General features: G+C 34.7%; 1 protein-coding gene across 4 annotated transcripts; it reads left to right on the forward strand.

Moving 5' to 3' along the window:
* Positions 1-421: 421 nt before the first annotated feature.
* Positions 422-12,805, forward strand: LOC127169512 (uncharacterized). 4 transcript variants are annotated; one of them, XM_051116949.1, is made up of 25 exons: positions 422-523; positions 622-663; positions 2,096-2,137; positions 2,402-2,443; positions 2,538-2,579; positions 2,839-2,880; positions 3,438-3,479; positions 3,659-3,700; positions 3,947-3,988; positions 4,159-4,200; positions 4,576-4,617; positions 4,768-4,809; positions 5,053-5,094; positions 5,197-5,238; positions 5,468-5,509; positions 5,986-6,027; positions 6,505-6,546; positions 6,711-6,752; positions 8,652-8,693; positions 8,834-8,875; positions 9,140-9,181; positions 9,317-9,337; positions 10,282-10,569; positions 11,075-11,230; positions 11,453-12,805. In XM_051116949.1, the coding sequence occupies exons 1-25, from the start codon at positions 478-480 to the stop codon at positions 11,494-11,496; spliced, it is 1,395 nt and encodes a 464-aa protein (XP_050972906.1). In that variant the 5' UTR covers positions 422-477; the 3' UTR covers positions 11,497-12,805. The 4 variants fall into 4 exon arrangements, with proteins under 4 accessions (XP_050972906.1, XP_050972907.1, XP_050972908.1 ...); XM_051116950.1 differs by lacking the exon at positions 2,538-2,579; XM_051116951.1 differs by lacking the exons at positions 2,402-2,443; positions 2,538-2,579; positions 2,839-2,880; positions 3,438-3,479; positions 3,659-3,700.
* The last annotated feature ends 5,475 nt before the right edge of the window (positions 12,806-18,280 follow it).

Raw genomic sequence — 18,280 nt, forward strand, 5'->3', positions numbered from 1 at the left:
TTAGAAACTTCCGCTTTCCCACGATAAAAACATACATACATACATAAATACATATACACACACACACTGTAAGTGTATGTGTATATATGTGTGAGAATTATACTAATGTCACATGTTTCTAAAGCTGTGATCTGTGGTTACCTGGTTTAAGTGCTGATGGATCAGAAAGTGCACGTATAAACATCCATAAACTGAAGAACTATATTTTTTTTTTTTCATTATAGAATATGCCTAATATTATGCATTACTATAGCATATACCATTTGCCTTAATTTGGTACAGTAGGCTTAAATATCTCCTAAAACCTGCCTGATTTTGGAAACCCAGCATCAATGTTTAGGAATTTGTCATGACAACTACTTCTGCTTTTCACATCAACATCAGCATTTTTTTCTCAAGAGGAAGCTATTGAGTGTTAAGACTCAATTCCTGTCGTTTGTGTATCTCAGAAAGCTGTAGTCTCTAATCTGTTACAGCATGAACCAGCTTTATATCCTTTTATTGGCCCTTTGGTCAGCATTCAGTAAGTGGAATTCATGCCTTTGCCTAAGATTTTGTGTCTATATATACACTGTATATATATTGAATTTATTTGATAATGTTTGCTGTGTTTTTGTACAGATTCGTCTGATGGATGGTACTGGAATTACCCTACAACACCAGGTGCATCATCTATTAACTTTAAATCTATACACGTTTCTGTCTTGTTCTTTTTAGAAATAATGTATAAGCATTCACAAGTGCAATTAAACTTTAGGGAAAACCTACTGAGACATCTGTAACTTCAAAGTGCTCAGAGAGTTAAGAAGAAGCCTTGTACATGATCGTCAAATCATTTGAACATTTTAAAATAAATTCAAATGGAAAACAGTTATTTTAAATAGTAATAATATTTCAGAATGTTACTGTTTTGCTGTACTTTGGATCAAATAAATGCAGGTTAGGTGAACAGAAGAAACTTCTTTAAAAACATTAAAAACATTGTGTAAAAACGTTTGACTGGTAGTGGAGTTAGATAGACAGACAGACAGACATAGATAGATAAAAAGTGAAAGTACTTTGTATTTTTTTTTTTTTTTTTTTTCCCACCAACAACATCTTCAAGTCTCTGCTGGTACTGGTACAACAGACCATGTAACTGGGCCACTAGTAAGTGTGCAGATTATTACTGTATGACAGTCCCCTGGTCAAAATGATGTGCTTCTCCTTGTTCTACTGAAGCTCAAACCTCCTACAAGAGGAAAGTGTATTACCAGACGCAGAGTAAAGGTCACTGCACAAATTTTCCATCCGAAAATTTTGCACGTTAAAAATAAATACGACCTTACGTTGTGTCAATCGAGTTTTCTCTTTTAGGGTCCGTTTTTTTTTGATCGCGTCTTTTGCGCGCTGAAGTTCGTTATTTCAAATGCGGTTTTTTCAGGCGCGTCTGCGCCGCATCGATCTGAAAACATCTCAACTTTTCAGAATGCCGCAAGCGCACCGCAGGTCATGCGACAAGATTCAACCAATTAGCTTCATCCTTTCCCGTAACAGCATTGAAAGCTCAGCCAAGATGGAGAAACTGCTGATCATAGCTGTACATTTATAAATAAATTTAGTAGCAGAGCTACAGCAAGTGATTTTTAGTGCTGGAAATTCGTTTGTCCTTTGATGAAACTTCCGCATCTTCATTGAGAGTGCAGGTCATGGTTGAGACAAGCTACAGAGCGCTTTGGAAAGGAGGAAAAAATTGGCGCGCCTAGCGTTTTCCACGCGTTTTAGGCGCGATATGTGAACGGCCCCATAAGATTCCATTGTGTATTGTTTTGTGAATTTTTTCTCAACGGATGAATTAATTTGCATCAGACTCAGTGTGCAAGGTTTCTATGCGTCACAAATTTTTAGAATGGCGAATAAAAAAAAACAAACGAAAATTTCAGACTTCAGTGTGCAATGACCTTTAGTCAAATTTGCACTGTTGCACTAATGCATAATGTTGGCTATTACATTTTCTTTTAAATTAATAAACATTAATAGCATTTAACATTACTATTTAGTAATTGTAAATGTTAGTAAATGTTAAAACTTTGTAAAACTCTCTTTGTTCTTGAAGCTAAAGGCGCCTCTTGGAGGAAACCGTATTACTATGCGACAAGTCAGTAGATTTACAATGTTGTATTGATAAATATGAATGTTTTTTTTAGGCTAATAATGCTCTTAAATGTTTTTTCTTATGAAATATCAAGCTATCACTTTAACCCCTACTTTTTAAAATATTAGTTGTTACTTTTCTGACAATATACTTAAATCTGTAAATAAGGTTCTAAATAAACATACTATGTCACAAATTATAAATAATACAGTATATATAGGCATTAGATTTAACACAATGAATTTGTTTGTCTGTGTTTTATTGAAGCTCAAACCCCCTACAGGAGGAATGTGTATTACCAGACGCAGAGTAAGTCTGCACTGTTGCACTAATGCATAATGTTGTATTTAACTTCACTATTTAATGAAGTTAAAACTGTGTAAAACTCTCTTTGTTCTTGAAGCTCAAGCCCCTATTTGGATGAAACCATATTACTATGCGACAAGTCAGTAGATTTACAATGTTGTATTGATGCATATTAATGCTTTTTTAAATCCTAATAATGGTCTTAAATGGGTTTTTTTTTCTTAGGAAATGTCAAACTATCACTTTAACCCCTATATTTTACCAAATTAGTTAATTTGTGACCATATACTTAAATCCTAAATAAGGTTCTAATTACTAGGTCTCAATTGATAAATAATACACTGTATATTGACATTAGATTTAGCACAGTGAATGTGTCTGTCTTTGTTTTACTAAAGCTCCATCACCCTACGGGAGAAATGTGTATTACCGGACACAGAGTAAGTCAGCAGATTTGCACTAATGCATAATGTTGCCTAATAAAGTAAGATAACTTTTTGTTGTTGTTGCTGTTTTGTTTGTTTTAAATTAACAAACATCACAAGCATTTAACATTACTTTTTAATTTAGTGAATGTTAAAACGGTGTAAAACTCTCTTTATGTGTTTAAAGCTGAAGCCCCCTCTTGGAGAAAACTGTATTATGATGTGACAAATCAGTAGATTTACAATGTTGTATTGACGCATATTAATGTTTTTTTATGCTCATAATGCTTGTAATGTTTTTTAAAACTATCACTTTAACCCTTACTTCTTACATTATTCGTTTTCTGACAATACACTTATATCCTGTGTAAGATTCTAATTAAACATTTTGTCTCAAATTATACATAATACAGTATAGGCATTAGATTTAGCATGATTAATCTAATTGTCCCATTTGAGGTTTCCTTGTATTAGTGTAATGGTAGTAGTACAATGGTATAACAGTATGGGTTTAGTTCATGCTCATATACACAGCTGTTCAGTGTACTGTGCTTCTCTTTGTTTAATTGAAGCTCAAACCCCCTACAGGAAGAATGTGTATTACCAGACGCAGAGTAAGTCAGCACATTTGCAGTCATATAATGCATAATGTTGGCTAATAAAGTAAGATAACTGACTTTTTTTGTATTTTCATTTGAAATTTGTATTTAAAATAAGCATTATTAGCATTTAACATTACTATTTAATTTAGTAAATGTTACAATTGTGTAAAACTCTCTTCATGTTCTTAAAGCTCAAGCCCCCTCTTGGAGGAAACCATATTACTATGCAACAAGTCAGTAGATTTACAATGTTGTATTGATGCATATTAATGCTTTTTAAATGCTTATGATGCTCCTAAAATGTTTTTTTTTTTTCTTATAAAATGTGAAACTATCACTTTAACCCCTACTTTTTACAATTAGCTATTAGTTACTTTTGTGACCATATACTTAAATCCTAAATAAGTGATAAGTAATACAATATATATATAGGCATTAGATCTAGCACAATTAATTTGTCTGTCTTTGTTTTACTGAAGCTCAAACCCCCTACAGGAGGAATGTGTATTACCAGACACAGAGTAAGTCAGCAGTTTTGCACTGTTGCACTAATGCGTAATGTTGGCTAATAAAGTAAGATAACTGTTTTTTTTTATTATTATTTGCAATTAATAAACATTACTATAATTTAATATTACTATTTAGTTTAGTAAATGTTAAAACTGTTTAAACATTCTTTATGTTCTTGAAGCTCAAGGCCCCTCCTGGAGGAAACCGTATTACTATGCGACAAGTCAGTAGATTTACAATGTTGTATTGATCCATATTAATGCTTTTTTAATGCTTATGATGCTCCTAAATGTTTTTTTTTTCTTATAAAATGTCAAACTATCACTTTAACCCCTACGTTTTACAGTATTAGTTATTAGTTACTTTTGTGACCATATACTTAATATGTTTAATTAAAACCTTATTTAGGATATATGTCTCAAATTATAAACAATACAGCACAGGCATTAGATTTAGCACAATGAATTTGCTGTCCCATTTGAGGTTTCCTTGTAATAGTGTAATGGCAGTAATACAGTGAAATATTAGTATGGGTTTATTTCATGCTCATATATTCAGCTGTTCAGTGTACTGTGTGTCTGTCTTTGTTTTGCTGAAGCTCAAACCCCCTACAGGAGGAATGTGTATTACCAAACACAGAGTAAGTCAGATTTGCACTGTTGCACTGATGTATAATGTTGGCTATTAAAGTAAGATAACTGATTCAAAAAATATTTAACATTACTATCACTTAACATTACTGTTTAATTTAGGAAATGTTGAAACTGTGTTAAACTTTATGTTCTTGAAGCACAAGCCCCCTCTTGGAGGAAACCGTATTACTATGCAACAAGTCAGTAGATTTACAATGTTGTATTGATGCATATTGATGTTTTTTATGCTCATAATGCTTGTAATGTTTTTTTTTTCTTATAAAATGTCTTTTATAAAAAAGTTAAGTTACTTTTCTGACAATATACCTAAATGTTTAAATAAGGTTCTAAATAAACATACTGTGTCACAAATTATAAATAATACAGTATATACAGGCATTAGATTTAACACAGTGAATTTGTTTGTCTGTGTTTTATTGAAGCTCAAACCCCCTACAGGAGGAAAGTGTATTACCAGACACAGAGTAAGTCAGCAGATTTGCACTGTTGCACTGATGTATAATGTTGTATTTAACATCACTATTTAATGAAGTTAAAACTGTGTAAAACTCTCTTTGTTCTTGAAGCTCAAGCCCCTATTTGGAGGAAACCATATTACTATGCGACAAGTCAGTAGATTCAATAATGCTCTTAGATGTTTGGTTTTTTTTTTTTTTTTCTTATGAAATGTCAAACTATCACTTTAACTCCTACTTTTTACAAAATTAGTTACGTTTGTGACCATATACTTAAATCCTAAATAAGGTTCTAATTAATAGGTCTCAAATGATAAATAATACACTGTATATTGACATTAGATTTAGCACAGTGAATGTGTCTGTCTTTGTTTTACTAAAGCTCCATCACCCTATGAGAGGAATGTGTATTACCGGACACAGAGTAAGTCAGCAGATTTGCAGTCATATAATGCATAATGTTGGCTAATAAAGTAAGATACCTCATTTTTTTTTGTATTTAAAATAATAAGCATTATTAGCATTTAACATTACTATTTAATTTAGTAAATGTTACAACTGCGTTAAACTCTCTTCATGTTCTTAAAGCTCAAGCCCCCTCTTAGAGAAAACCGTATTACTATGCAACAAGTCAGTAGTTTTACAATGTTGTATTGATGCATATTAATGCTTTTTTAATGCTTATGATGCTCCTAAATGTTTTTTTTTTTCTTATAAAATGTCAAACTATCACTTTAACCCCTACTTTTTACAATTAGCTATTAGTTACTTTTGTCACCATATACTTAAATCCTAAATAAGTTTCCTATTGCTATTTCTCAAATGATAAGTATAATTAATACAGTATATATAGGCATTAGATCTAGCACAATTAATTAATCTGTCTTTGTTTTATTGAAGCTCAAACTCCCTACAGGAGGAATGTGTATTACCGGACACAGAGTAAGTCAGCAGATTTGCAATGTTACACTGATGCATAATGTTAGTTAATAAAGAAAGATAACTGACTTTTTTTGTATTTTCATTTGAATTAATAAACATCACTAGTATTTAACATTACTATTTAATTTAGTAAATGTTAAAACTGTAAAACTCTCTTCATGTTCTTAAAGCTCAAGCCCCCTCTTAGAGGAAACCGTATTACGATGTGACAAGTCAGTAGATTTACAATGTTGTATTGATGCATATTAAGGCTTTTTTTTTTAATGTTCATAATGTTTGTAACACACTTATATCCTAAATAAGGGTCTAATTAAACTTATAGTGTCTCAAATTCTATATAATACAATATAGGCATTAGATTTAGCACAATGTATTAAGTGAATACAGTTTTCCCATTTGAAGTTTCTTTGTAATAGTGTAATGGCAGTAATACAGTGAAATACAGTGTACTGTGTGTCTGTCTTTGTTTTACTGAAGCTCAAACCCCCTACAGGAGGAATGTGTATTACCGGACACAGAGTAAGTCAGATTTGCACTGTTGCACTAATGCATAATGTAGCTTATAAAGTAAGATAACTGGGTTTTTTTTATTATTTGCAATTAATACACATTACTATAATTTAACATTACTATTTAATTTAGTAAATGTTAAAACTGTTTAAACGTTCTTTATGTTCTTGAAGCTCAAGCCCCCTCTTGGAGGAAACCATATTACTATGAAACAAGTCAGTAGATTTACAATGTTGTATTGATGCATATTAATGCTTTTTTAATGCTTATGATGCTCCTAAATGTTTTTTTTTTTTATAAAATGTCAAACTATCACTTTAACCCCTACTTTTTACAATTAGCTATTAGTTACTTTTGTGACCATGTACTTAAATCCTAAATAAGGTTCCAATTGCGATTTCTCAAATGATAAGTATAATTAATACAGTATACAGTGGGTACGGAAAGTATTCAGACCCCCTTAAATTTTTCACTCTTTGTTATATTGCAGCCATTTGCTAAAATCATTTAAGTTCATTTTTTTCCTCATTAATGTACACACAGCACCCCATATTGACAGAAAAACACAGAATTGTTGACATTTTTGCAGATTTATTAAAAAAGAAAAACTGAAATATCACATGGTCCTAAGTATTCAGACCCTTTGCCGTGACACTCATATATTTAACTCAGGTGCTGTCCATTTCTTCTGATCATCCTTGAGATTGTTCTACACCTTCATTTGAGTCCAGCTGTGTTTGATTATACTGATTGGACTTGATTAGGAAACCCACACACCTGTCTATATAAGACCTTACAGCTCTCAGTGCATGTCAGAGCAAATGAGAATCATGAGGTCAAAGGAACTGCCTGAAGAGCTCAGAGACAGAACTGTGGCAAGGCACAGATCTGGCCAAGGTTACAAAAAAATTTCTGCTGCACTTAAGGTTCCTAAGAGCACAGTGGCCTCCATAATCCTTAAATGGAAGACGTTTGGGATGACCAGAACCCTTCCTAGAGCTGGTCGTCCGGCCAAACTGAGCTATCGGGGGAGAAGAGCCTTGGTGAGAGAGGTAAAGAAGAACCCAAAGATCACTGTGGCTGAGCTCCAGAGATGCAGTCGGGAGATGGGAGAAAGTTGTAGAAAGTCAACCATCACTGCAGCTCTCCACCAGTCGGGGCTTTATGGCAGAGTGGCCCGACGGAAGCCTCTCCTCAGTGCAAGACACATGAAAGCCCGCATGGAGTTTGCTAAAAAACACCTGAAGGACTCCAAGATGGTGAGAAATAAGATTCTCTGGTCTGATGAGACCAAGATAGAACTTTTTGGCCTTAATTCTAAGCGGTATGTGTGGAGAAAAACAGGCACTGCTCATCACCTGTCCAATACAGTCCCAACAGTGAAGCATGGTGGTGGCAGCATCATGCTGTGGGGGTGTTTTTCAGCTGCAGGGACAGGACGACTGGTTGCAATCGAGGGAAAGATGTACAAGTACAGGGATATCCTGGACGAAAACCTTCTCCAGAGTGCTCAGGACCTCAGACAGGGCCGAAGGTTTACCTTCCAACAAGACAATGACCCTAAGCACACAGCTAAAATAACGAATGAGTGGCTTCACAACAACTCTGTGACTGTTCTTGAATGGCCCAGCCAGAGCCCTGACTTAAACCCAATTGAGCATCTCTGGAGAGACCTAAAAATGGCTGTCCACCAACGTTTACCATCCAACCTGACAGAACTGGAGAGGATCTGCAAGGAGGAATGACAGAGGATCCCCAAATCCAGGTGTGAAAAACTTGTTGCATCTTTCCCAAAAAGACTCATGGCTGTATTAGATCAAAAAGGTGCTTCTACTAAATACTGAGCAAAGGGTCTGAATGCTTAGGACCACGTGATATTTCAGTTTTTCTTTTTTAATAAATCCGCAAAAATGTCAACAATTCTGTGTTTTTCTGTCAATATGGGGTGCTGTGTGTACATTAATGAGGAAACAAATTAACATAAATGATTTTAACAAATGGCCGCAATATAACAAAGAGTGAAAAATGTAAGGGGGTCTGAATACTTTCCGTACCCACTGTATACAGGCATTAGATTTAGCACAGTGAATTTGTCTCTCTTTGTTTTATTGAAGCTCAAACCCCCTACAGGAGGAATGTGTATTACCAGACACAGAGTAAGTCAGATTTGCACTGTTGCATAATATTGGCTATTAACGTAAGATAACTGATTTTATTTTAAATTAACATTACTCTCACTTAACATTACTATTTAATTTAGTAAATGTTAAAACTGTTAAACTTTATGTTCTTAAAGCACAAGCCCCCTCTTGGAGGAAACCGTATTACTATGCAACAAGTCAGTAGATTTACAATGTTGTATTGATAAATATTAATGTTTTATTAGGCTAATAATGCTCTTAATGTTTTCTCTTATGAAATATCAAGCTATCACTTTAACCCCTGCTGTTTAAAATATTAGTTAAGTTACGCTTCTGACAATATACTTAAATCTGTAAATAAGGTTCTAAATAAACATACTGTGTCACAAATTATAAATAATACAGTATATATAGGCATTAGATTTAACACAGTGAATCTGTTTCTCTTTGTTTTATTGAAGCTCAAACCCCCTACAGGAGGAATGTGTACTACCAGACGCAGAGTAAGTCAGATTCATACTGTTGTATTGATAATTTTGGCAATTAAATTAACAAATGGATTTTAAACACCACTTTTAAACAAAAACAGATTTTGTTTAAGTTCCTTTTTTTTTTTTTAATTCTTTTAAATATCACAGCACCATTTTGGCATATTCAGGGTACGTCTCATTTCCTACTTACTCATCAACATTTAAAGGGGTCATCGGATGCAAAGTTCACTTTTACATGTTGTTTGAACATTGTGTGTTGGCAGTGTATGTACAAATGTAGCCTATAATGATAAAATCCATGCAGTGGTTTTAAAATTAATCTGTAAAAATATCCCCTTTTACAAATCGAGCCGTTCTCAGATGCCTGTCGTTGTGGCGTCACACCCACAGAGGCCACTCCCACAATAGTTGACTGACATGAGCGTCTTACCTCAGATCAGCTGTAACAGTCAGACCTCCATTGTTTTGATGCCGGAGCAGGGATGTAAATTAGACAAGAATTTCTCAGATGGAGCGATTGAGGTGTTGTGTTGCTGGATGTAATAATGAACATAGTGGTCGTCATTTACTCCCGACATCTGAGCCGCTGAAGATGCAGTGGATTACGTTTGTTTGTGAAGGGAATTCGCCTCCCACTCTACATAAATGCGTCTAAGTTCGTGCAAATCATTTGTGATCTAGCTTAATTTACAGCAGAAGTGAGTATAAAGGTTTTTTTTATGAATCTGTGCAATCACCTTTCCTAATAACGTGCTAGTTAGCAAGTTTAGCAGCTAAACGCACTAAAAACAACTGAAAAAAACAATCTCTCAGAGCAGCAGAAAAAGAGAGGGGCGGGGCGAGCAGAGCTTATTTGCATTTAAAGGAACAATCCCTCAGAACAGGATGATTTTTGCAGAGCTGATTTTAACAGGGTAAAAAGGGTGTTGTTTTACACAACCATTGAGAATTTTTAACCAAAGTATATTTTAGACTTTTCATTAAGACCCTAAAGAATCATATCAACTTGTGGAAAATGGGCATCCAATGACCGCTTTAAATAAATAAATATGCAATATAAAAACATCTGTCTATTTGGAAAACAGTTTGTAATTAATAATTGTGTTGTTCAGATGGACATCATTCTGATGTCCCCGTGCCCAGTATTACAGTGTTCAGGAAGATGGAGGATGGAGGGCGTGTGATTGTCATGTGTTCATTTGGAAGGAGGCTCATTGAGAGCTCTTTCCAGCTGTCACTGAAGAGTAAATACAACTATGCCTTGAAGAACCCACAGTGCTTTTCAAATAACGTGTGTGTGTTCGATGTGAAAGTAAGTTCACCGGTTTTCCTCACCTGCGTACACCAGATTAATTCTGATGTGAACCGCCAGAGTGTGACCTACACCTACAGCCCATCAGGTAAAATATACTGTAACTGGCATGTTGGATTTTGAAACATAAATGTGTCAATATAATCTAAACACTTTAAAATACAGATTTTTTTTTCTTGTCCTGTGAAGTATTTAATGCAGTACTTGTACAGGATCATTATTTCATGTTCATTCATTTGTTATTATTCTTAAATTATTTATTAATTAAATTAATACATCTTTCAGTATAGTGAATATTTATTTATTTAAATTAATGAACATTATTAGCAGCATTTACAGGCACATCAAAGTCATGTCTCATTTGCTTTTTAGTTATTAACATTTCTAATTACAGTGAGACTTAAATGATAGTCTATGTGGTAAAACATAAATACACTACAGATTCATCAAAAATAGCACTGAACTATTGTTATCTTAGTGTCTAATACTGTCATTAGATCCAGGCTCTTTGAAATGCATCTCTTGCGTCTCAAAACCTGTGAGTGTAACTGTATATTTTTTCCATACAGTATGTCGCCTGTGTTTGATTTCAGATTTTGTTGCAGATCCTCATTGCTTGGATCACCATGATGGGGGAGTATCTTCATTCTACGTTACCTTTTTCTCTTTCATTGTTGTTGGTCTCTTCATCATGATTGTAGCAGTGATCATGGCCACCCTCAAGAGCAAGAGCAAGAGCAAAGCTAAAGGTGTGTGTTTCACCCAAACAACTCATTTTTATGTCTAATATTCATTAGCACACACAAAATTACATAAACATTTATGTTATTTGGTTTTGGAGTTGAAGTAACACCTAGACCTCACGTGCTAGATGGGTTTTCACAAGTGTAGTGTGTTTCACCACATTTATGCTGCTCTACACAACACAATTAGCACTTTGTGCACTCAGCAGTATGCATTTGTTTCAACAGGCTCAAAGAATACTGGGACAGATAATGACTATACTGATATATAGGAGGATGTCAGAGATCCTGAAGAGAAAAGAACGGACAACCAATCAATCAATTCAGACTGATCAAATAATTTTTGCATGATTAACTGTAATACTCCTTAAAATTCCCAACATTCTTTCAAACACAGTAAATCAAAACACATTTCATTATATATTTTTAAATGTAATCTACATCATATTTTAGTCTGTCATGTATCCTGCCTGGTCTACCCGCCACCAGGGGTCGCAGTGTGTGGAAAAAAAAAAAAAAAACATTTTACTATGCTGGTTTATTTTTGAAATCATGTATTGCTTTTTCCTTTTTTGTAATTTTGATTATATTTTGTGCAAAGTGAATCAATACATTTTTATGCATCATATGCATTTTACATGAACAAATATGTACTCTGTAGGGCTGGGCGATAATTCGATAACGATAATTATCGCAATATAATCGATTTTCCTCGATAAAACGATATGAAGAGTTCAATAAATGTTCGTTGGTTAAATGACCAATGAGAAACCTTTTGACACGCCCCCCACCTTTCAGCACGCCCATTACTCCAGCCTGCAGTTATCCCTACTTGAACTGCCACGCTGCGCGAGCTCACTAGAGAAGATGCATTTATTACCTCGATGCGGCACGGACGCGTCTGGAAAAACCGTTATGAGTGCTGCTCCAAAGCGCCTACATTTGAAATAAGGAAGTTGAGCGTGCAAAAGACGCCATATGTGAACGGCTCAGTCACGCGAGCACCAAACAGCGCTGTGAGATCCAGTGTGAAACACTTGAATTCAGCGATGAACACAAATGACTCTGTGATTCAAACTAAATGATCATCTTGACAAAAACTAGTCATTCGGGGAGGGGGGGGAAATATTTTTAAATGATGTTTATTTATGTGCTGGACCTGTGAATTTCAGTTGCTACTAGGGATGTCACAATACTCAATATAATATTGAACCGTTCGGTACGACATTCACGGTTCAATACGTGGTTGTGAATTGCGGTTTTACGGTTTTGCATTTAAATAACTTCCTTGTTTTATTTTTCTCAGAATTTGCTGTATGTGTGCCCGCGATTTCACATGCTGAAATAAGGAAATGCCTCCCGCTTGTATTTGAAAAAGCAACAAATGCAGAGCATCTTCCATTCTAATGACATGCAATGATAAGCCTTTCTTAGTCTCAGCCTCAGATGTCACGCCCACGGAACGTTGGCTAAACGTCTGATGCATATGGTACACTTAACTGGAAACACTTCAGGAATGTCGAAGTCGTCATCTGATTGGTTGAATTTTATCGGATTTCCGGGGGACGCGACTGTCGCGTTTTATTTTCGGTCCGCCGGGAAACAAAGCGCAGACGTGTGATTGCAGAAGAAAAACTGTCATGTTTACATGAGTGACAATGAGCATTTATCAAGATCAGCTAAACGTAGGATTCTCAAAAGTATGCGAGGTTCACGGCATAGACTCTTTAAGAGATGTCCAGGAGTTTTGTTTGAGGCACTTAGTGGAGACAAAAAGAGATATAATGCAGACGCCATTGTTGTTATACGTGCACGAACAGATCAATGACTTACTGCTTGTTTTCTTCTCCTTCTTTGATTTTCTATGCTGACTGACTTGTTGCACGCCGGTCTGTTGTTGTGGGGACATTTCCACGCCCTGAAACGTGACGCTGAACGAAACGAACTGTGATTGGTTGTTTGACATGTCGGTCAAACGGCCTTATGGGCGGGCCTTGGCCAAAGAAAGCTGCTATGAATTCCAGACCTTCAGCCGTCAGTCTGAAGGTCTGGCTACGCGAGACTAAGCCTTTCTAAACCTGTTGTCCAACAAAAGTCATAAAAACAAAAGTTATAAAAAACATTATAACTTGTTTTTAATTCACAACATCTGTTGAGTGTTGGAAATAACTTCCTTATGTGATCTGATGTGGATTCTTACCACAGAATGAGGCAAACAAAAAATTCTATACTCATATTCTATGTATGTCAAGTAGCATTGGCTTATGAAAATACACGAGATGGCTTGAAGAACACAGATAAACCATATATTATTGCAGATATGTGTTTATTGTCCTTACATTTCATCATTCAAAACGTTTAACGTTATATCCTGTTTTTATTCAGTTACAGCAATAGCGATGCCTTTATCCATTAGAGAAGCTGGAACCAGTGATGCTTCTTTGACGCATATGTGGATTTTACATACAAATCCAGTATGAATCAAACCCATTCTATTTTACATAAAATTTGGAAAAATTATACCTTTCTCAAAAGAAAAAAATAAGCAGACATATACTAAACCATGCTTTTTTCAGTGTACAGAGGTTGGTTAAAAACTGAGGTACGTATTGAACCTTGGACTAACTGTATTGTTGCATCCCTATTTGCTACATTTTATTACTTTAGTATAGAGTATCCGTTCCATTTATTTGAAAGCGAGAGTGTTACTATTAAATATGACACACAAAACAATTGAGTCATTCCGTGTCAAAGCAACCAAATTTCAAAAAATTCCACGTCAAATTTTTTATTTTGCTAATATTTTTTCTGAAGAAAGATACACATGTATAGTGATGAAAGCCTAAATATTAAATGTCATTGATGAATATTTGCTGAGTAATCCACTATTTTGTAGAGGGAGGTCAAAACGGCAATTTTCACCTTAGATTCAGAGTCAAGTTACAGAGGGGGGAAAACTAACTTCAGGAAGATGGCAGCATCATAATGTTATTTTTACACAGAAATTGGTAGTTCTATTGGTAAAATCTGTTGACTTTAGCAGTCTTTGTTGCATTATGTGCCAATGGTGACCATTCAAAAATGGGGAAACAGCACTTTTCAGGTATTTCTCCAAAGATTGCATGCCTGTAAGTCAAGAAGTATTAGATATCTTAATGCCCTTTTAGATATTGGGTCTTTGCAAAAATCCTTTTAGTATCTTCACATTTAATCTTCATATCTGCATATTTAAACTCTTTGTAGTTTCAGAAGCTGTTAAAATAATCAAAATCCCTTCTTCTAAATATAACTGAAACTGATTCAAAAATAAAATCTTATGAACAGACTAGAACAGAATGTGCCTCAACTTGACCATTTTGGTGGATTTTTAGCACTCAGAAAGGCATGTTCTATGCAGCTGTTTTAATAGAGGGAAACAAGATACAATTCTAATTTCAACATTATTTCTTAGTCAGACATTGTTCTTTAAATAAACTAAGCTTTAGCTGCATACAAAGTGATGAACATTTAGTTTTGGACCACTGAAATAGACAACATTCAACAAACTGGACATGGAGCCTCATTGAGATCCCCATATCTCTTGGACTGAATGATGTAGGGCCCTGTGAAAATTAAGTTTCCAAAAGAAAAAGAAACAAGAAAAGTTCATTGACAACTAGAATCTAAAATCATATATCTTTAATGCTTCTTGAGTTATAGGCACATGAACCTTGGACAAAGAGTGTTTATGGCACTCAGACTGGTATGTTCAATGCAGTTGTCTTGACAAAGAAACGAAATACATCTACAGTTTCAAGATTATTTGTTCTTCAGACATTCCTCTTTAAAAGAAAGGTAGTATCAATTTTTTTTCAAACTGACCCACATTTGATTTTTTAACAACTGAAAATGTGTACATTTTAACAATTTACTCCTGGAGCCATATTAAAATTCCAATATCTCTAGAACCGAATCTCATAAAGCCTTAAAAATGAAGATGCCAAAAGGACAGTTTGTTAAGACCCAATATCTAAAGGGCATTAAGATATCTTTACTACTTCTTGAGTTACAGGCTTGCAAACTTTGAAGAGAAAAACTTGAAAAGAGCCGTTTCCCCATTTTTGAATGGTCATCATTGGCTCATAATACAAGAAAGATGGCTAAAGCCAACAGATTTTTAAAATAAGATAATGATGCTGGCATCTTTCTGAAGTCATTTTTACCCCCGTAACCTGACTCTGAATCTAAGGTGCAAATTGCCATTTTGACCTCCCTCTACAAAATAGTGGATTACTCCATAGATATTCATCCATGACATTTATTTTGGCTTTCATCAATACACGTGTATCTTTCTTCAGAAAAAAATATTAGCAAAATCAAACATTCGGGCCGGGGACCTCTGGTTGAGTTAACACAGAATGACTCCAATGTTTTTTGTTAATTCATTTATTTTTTTCTTGCTATGGCTTTTATCTTTATCTACATCCAGTAGGGGGCACCTGTGGTTTGCTATTATTTGAGTTTTGAGTTGATGTCTGTCTCTCAAAATGTAGTTCATGTAGTTGCAGCGGCTGAAAAGGGGAAGGGGAATATGATCTTTATTCTCTCAAAATAATATGCTTATACTGTAACCTGAAAAAGTATGTGTTAGAATTCCAACAGCCATGCTAGCCATACTTTCTAAGGCCATGCTTTCTAAGTCAGGCCAGTATGAGTGTAACCAATCAAACCAGTCTGTCTAAACTTCATTATTAACGGCATTAGTTTACTGCCAATGGCTCAAGCGTCGTTACTAGGTCTAAAATGAACTTTACTCAGTTTTAGAATTAGCAATGGAAGCGCTGAATGAGCTGCATAAGAATTTAATACTTAATACTTTACTTACAATAGTGTTTTAAGGACAAAAACCGTACGAATGCCTTGAAATAGGTCATCTCATCGATGTCTTCAGGTGTGATGTTTTCATATTGCACGCTTCGTTCGTGTCGTGGCCGCATCACCACCTCGGGTGTGCATTATTTTCAAAGAATTCAACGGCCCATCGTCAATTATTCCTTACATATTGGAAGGCATCTCTTAAATCAGTCTTATTTTGGAAAATTCAGCAGCAGAAATTTGTCATTACATCCACTTTTGCATTTTACGGAAGCCCTGAACAAAAGGAAAATAGGAAAAAAAGGAAAACCTATGGTGGAGGGGGAAAAAAAGAAAAAAGAAAACTTATCTCGTTATTTCGACATAATAACTCGTTATTTCGAGATATTAAGTCGTTATTTGGACTTTTTAACTCGTTATGTGGTGGGGGAAAAAAAACTTATGGTGGGGGAGGGAAAAAAATTAAAAACTTATCTGGTTGTTTCGAGATACTAACTCGTTATTTCGACATAACTTGTTATTTCGAGATACTAAGTCGTTATTTCGAGATACTAACTCCTTATTTCGACATAACTGGTTATTTCGAGATACTAACTCGTTATTTCGACATAACTCCTTATTTGGTGGGGAAAAAATAAAACGGAGCGGTTCATATAAGTTTTATACTGAACTTGAACTCAAGTGGCCTATTATAGAAATAGTCATTTAATTGCTTATAGTTTAAGGCACGATTTGGGAAAATCCTAAAACGCTATGTGGATTAATGTACTAAAACAGTGACAGCGGACGCCCAATTCGGTATTAATAAATGCTATTCATACTAATAAAATTTTAATATTAATACCCTTAGCATTACTCTCAATAAAGCAGTCATAAATGCAACTTGGTATGTCTTTTCTCCCCACAGAAAAGGATACAGAAAACGCTTAAGGGAAGCTAATGGACGAATTAAGACGGTATTTGTAGTTACAATGGTTTAAGTATAGTAACCATGGTTAATTTGTTTGCTGCTTGTTTAAAAAAAAAAATAAGTTTTTGAAAGGAAAAATAAAACAAATAAGTCACGTAGCCTATTAGTCCCATTTTATTCAGAAATAATACTACCAGCAGGCCTACAGCGTGTTATATTACCAACATTATAAACACACATAGCCTAGGCTATTTTAGTTCGCCGCACTCCACAGCAAATCCTTTAAATTTAACCGTATTCAGAACAGACCAAAAACCAAAATCAAAAAACTATAACTTATTCATTTTTAACGAATAAATATAATATAATGCAGTATATAATAATAGGTATAAGCTTATAGCTATAAATAAACTAAAAGAAATAATTTAAAGCGAAACTGAAAGTATGGGCTCACGTATTGCTCTCCTTCAGCACAAATCCAAATGTTTCCATATTCGCAATGTATTTGCAGCTAAACCATTAAATTAACCGGGCTTTGTACGTTCCAATATCGACATGAAAAAATCATAGTGAACAAAAATGTGCCGCAGTGGATTGGACCGGTGCTCACGCTGTACTGCACACAGACTAATACAGAATATTTAAATTGACTAGTGTAACTTTGTATCTGTTTGGGTGATTCTGTGTATTATTTTAATAATGAACAGGCTGCGAGGCGCCGGCGCGATCAAATAGCTGAAATATAAAAACTGTAAAAATATATATATACAAAATATAAAAACTGTCTTCCATACAGAAAATTACCCTGTGCGAGTTATTATTTTTCATGTTTAAAATATGAGAATGCAATATCCAAACGACTGCAAATGCAACATTTATTTTATATAGCAGTTCAACAAAAAGGGTAATATTAAGTGACATTTTAAATGTAGCCTACATTTTAAACACATGATGTTTGTTATATTTAACGAAATAATAATAGTTCCAACGAAATCCGCAACAGAACTGGCGTGTCTCCAAGCAACAGCGGTGTTTCCTTTCTGAATTAATCTGCAGCTTTGAACCATTCGGAGAGTCCGTGATTAATCACCCATTCATAACTACAACCATTTGCTTAGTTATTGAATGAATGAATGAATGACGCGACGCCTTGCTCATTAAGACAGTGACATGCCGCCACCTACTGGAACGTTTGAGAACCACTAGTTTAATGGATTACTTCATTAATTGCCTATTTTTAATAAAACATAAAATGTTGGCTTTTTATATCATTGTCTTCTTATATTAAGCTA

This window comes from Labeo rohita, chromosome 8 (assembly GCF_022985175.1).
Source record: "Labeo rohita strain BAU-BD-2019 chromosome 8, IGBB_LRoh.1.0, whole genome shotgun sequence".
NCBI lineage: Eukaryota > Metazoa > Chordata > Actinopteri > Cypriniformes > Cyprinidae > Labeo > Labeo rohita.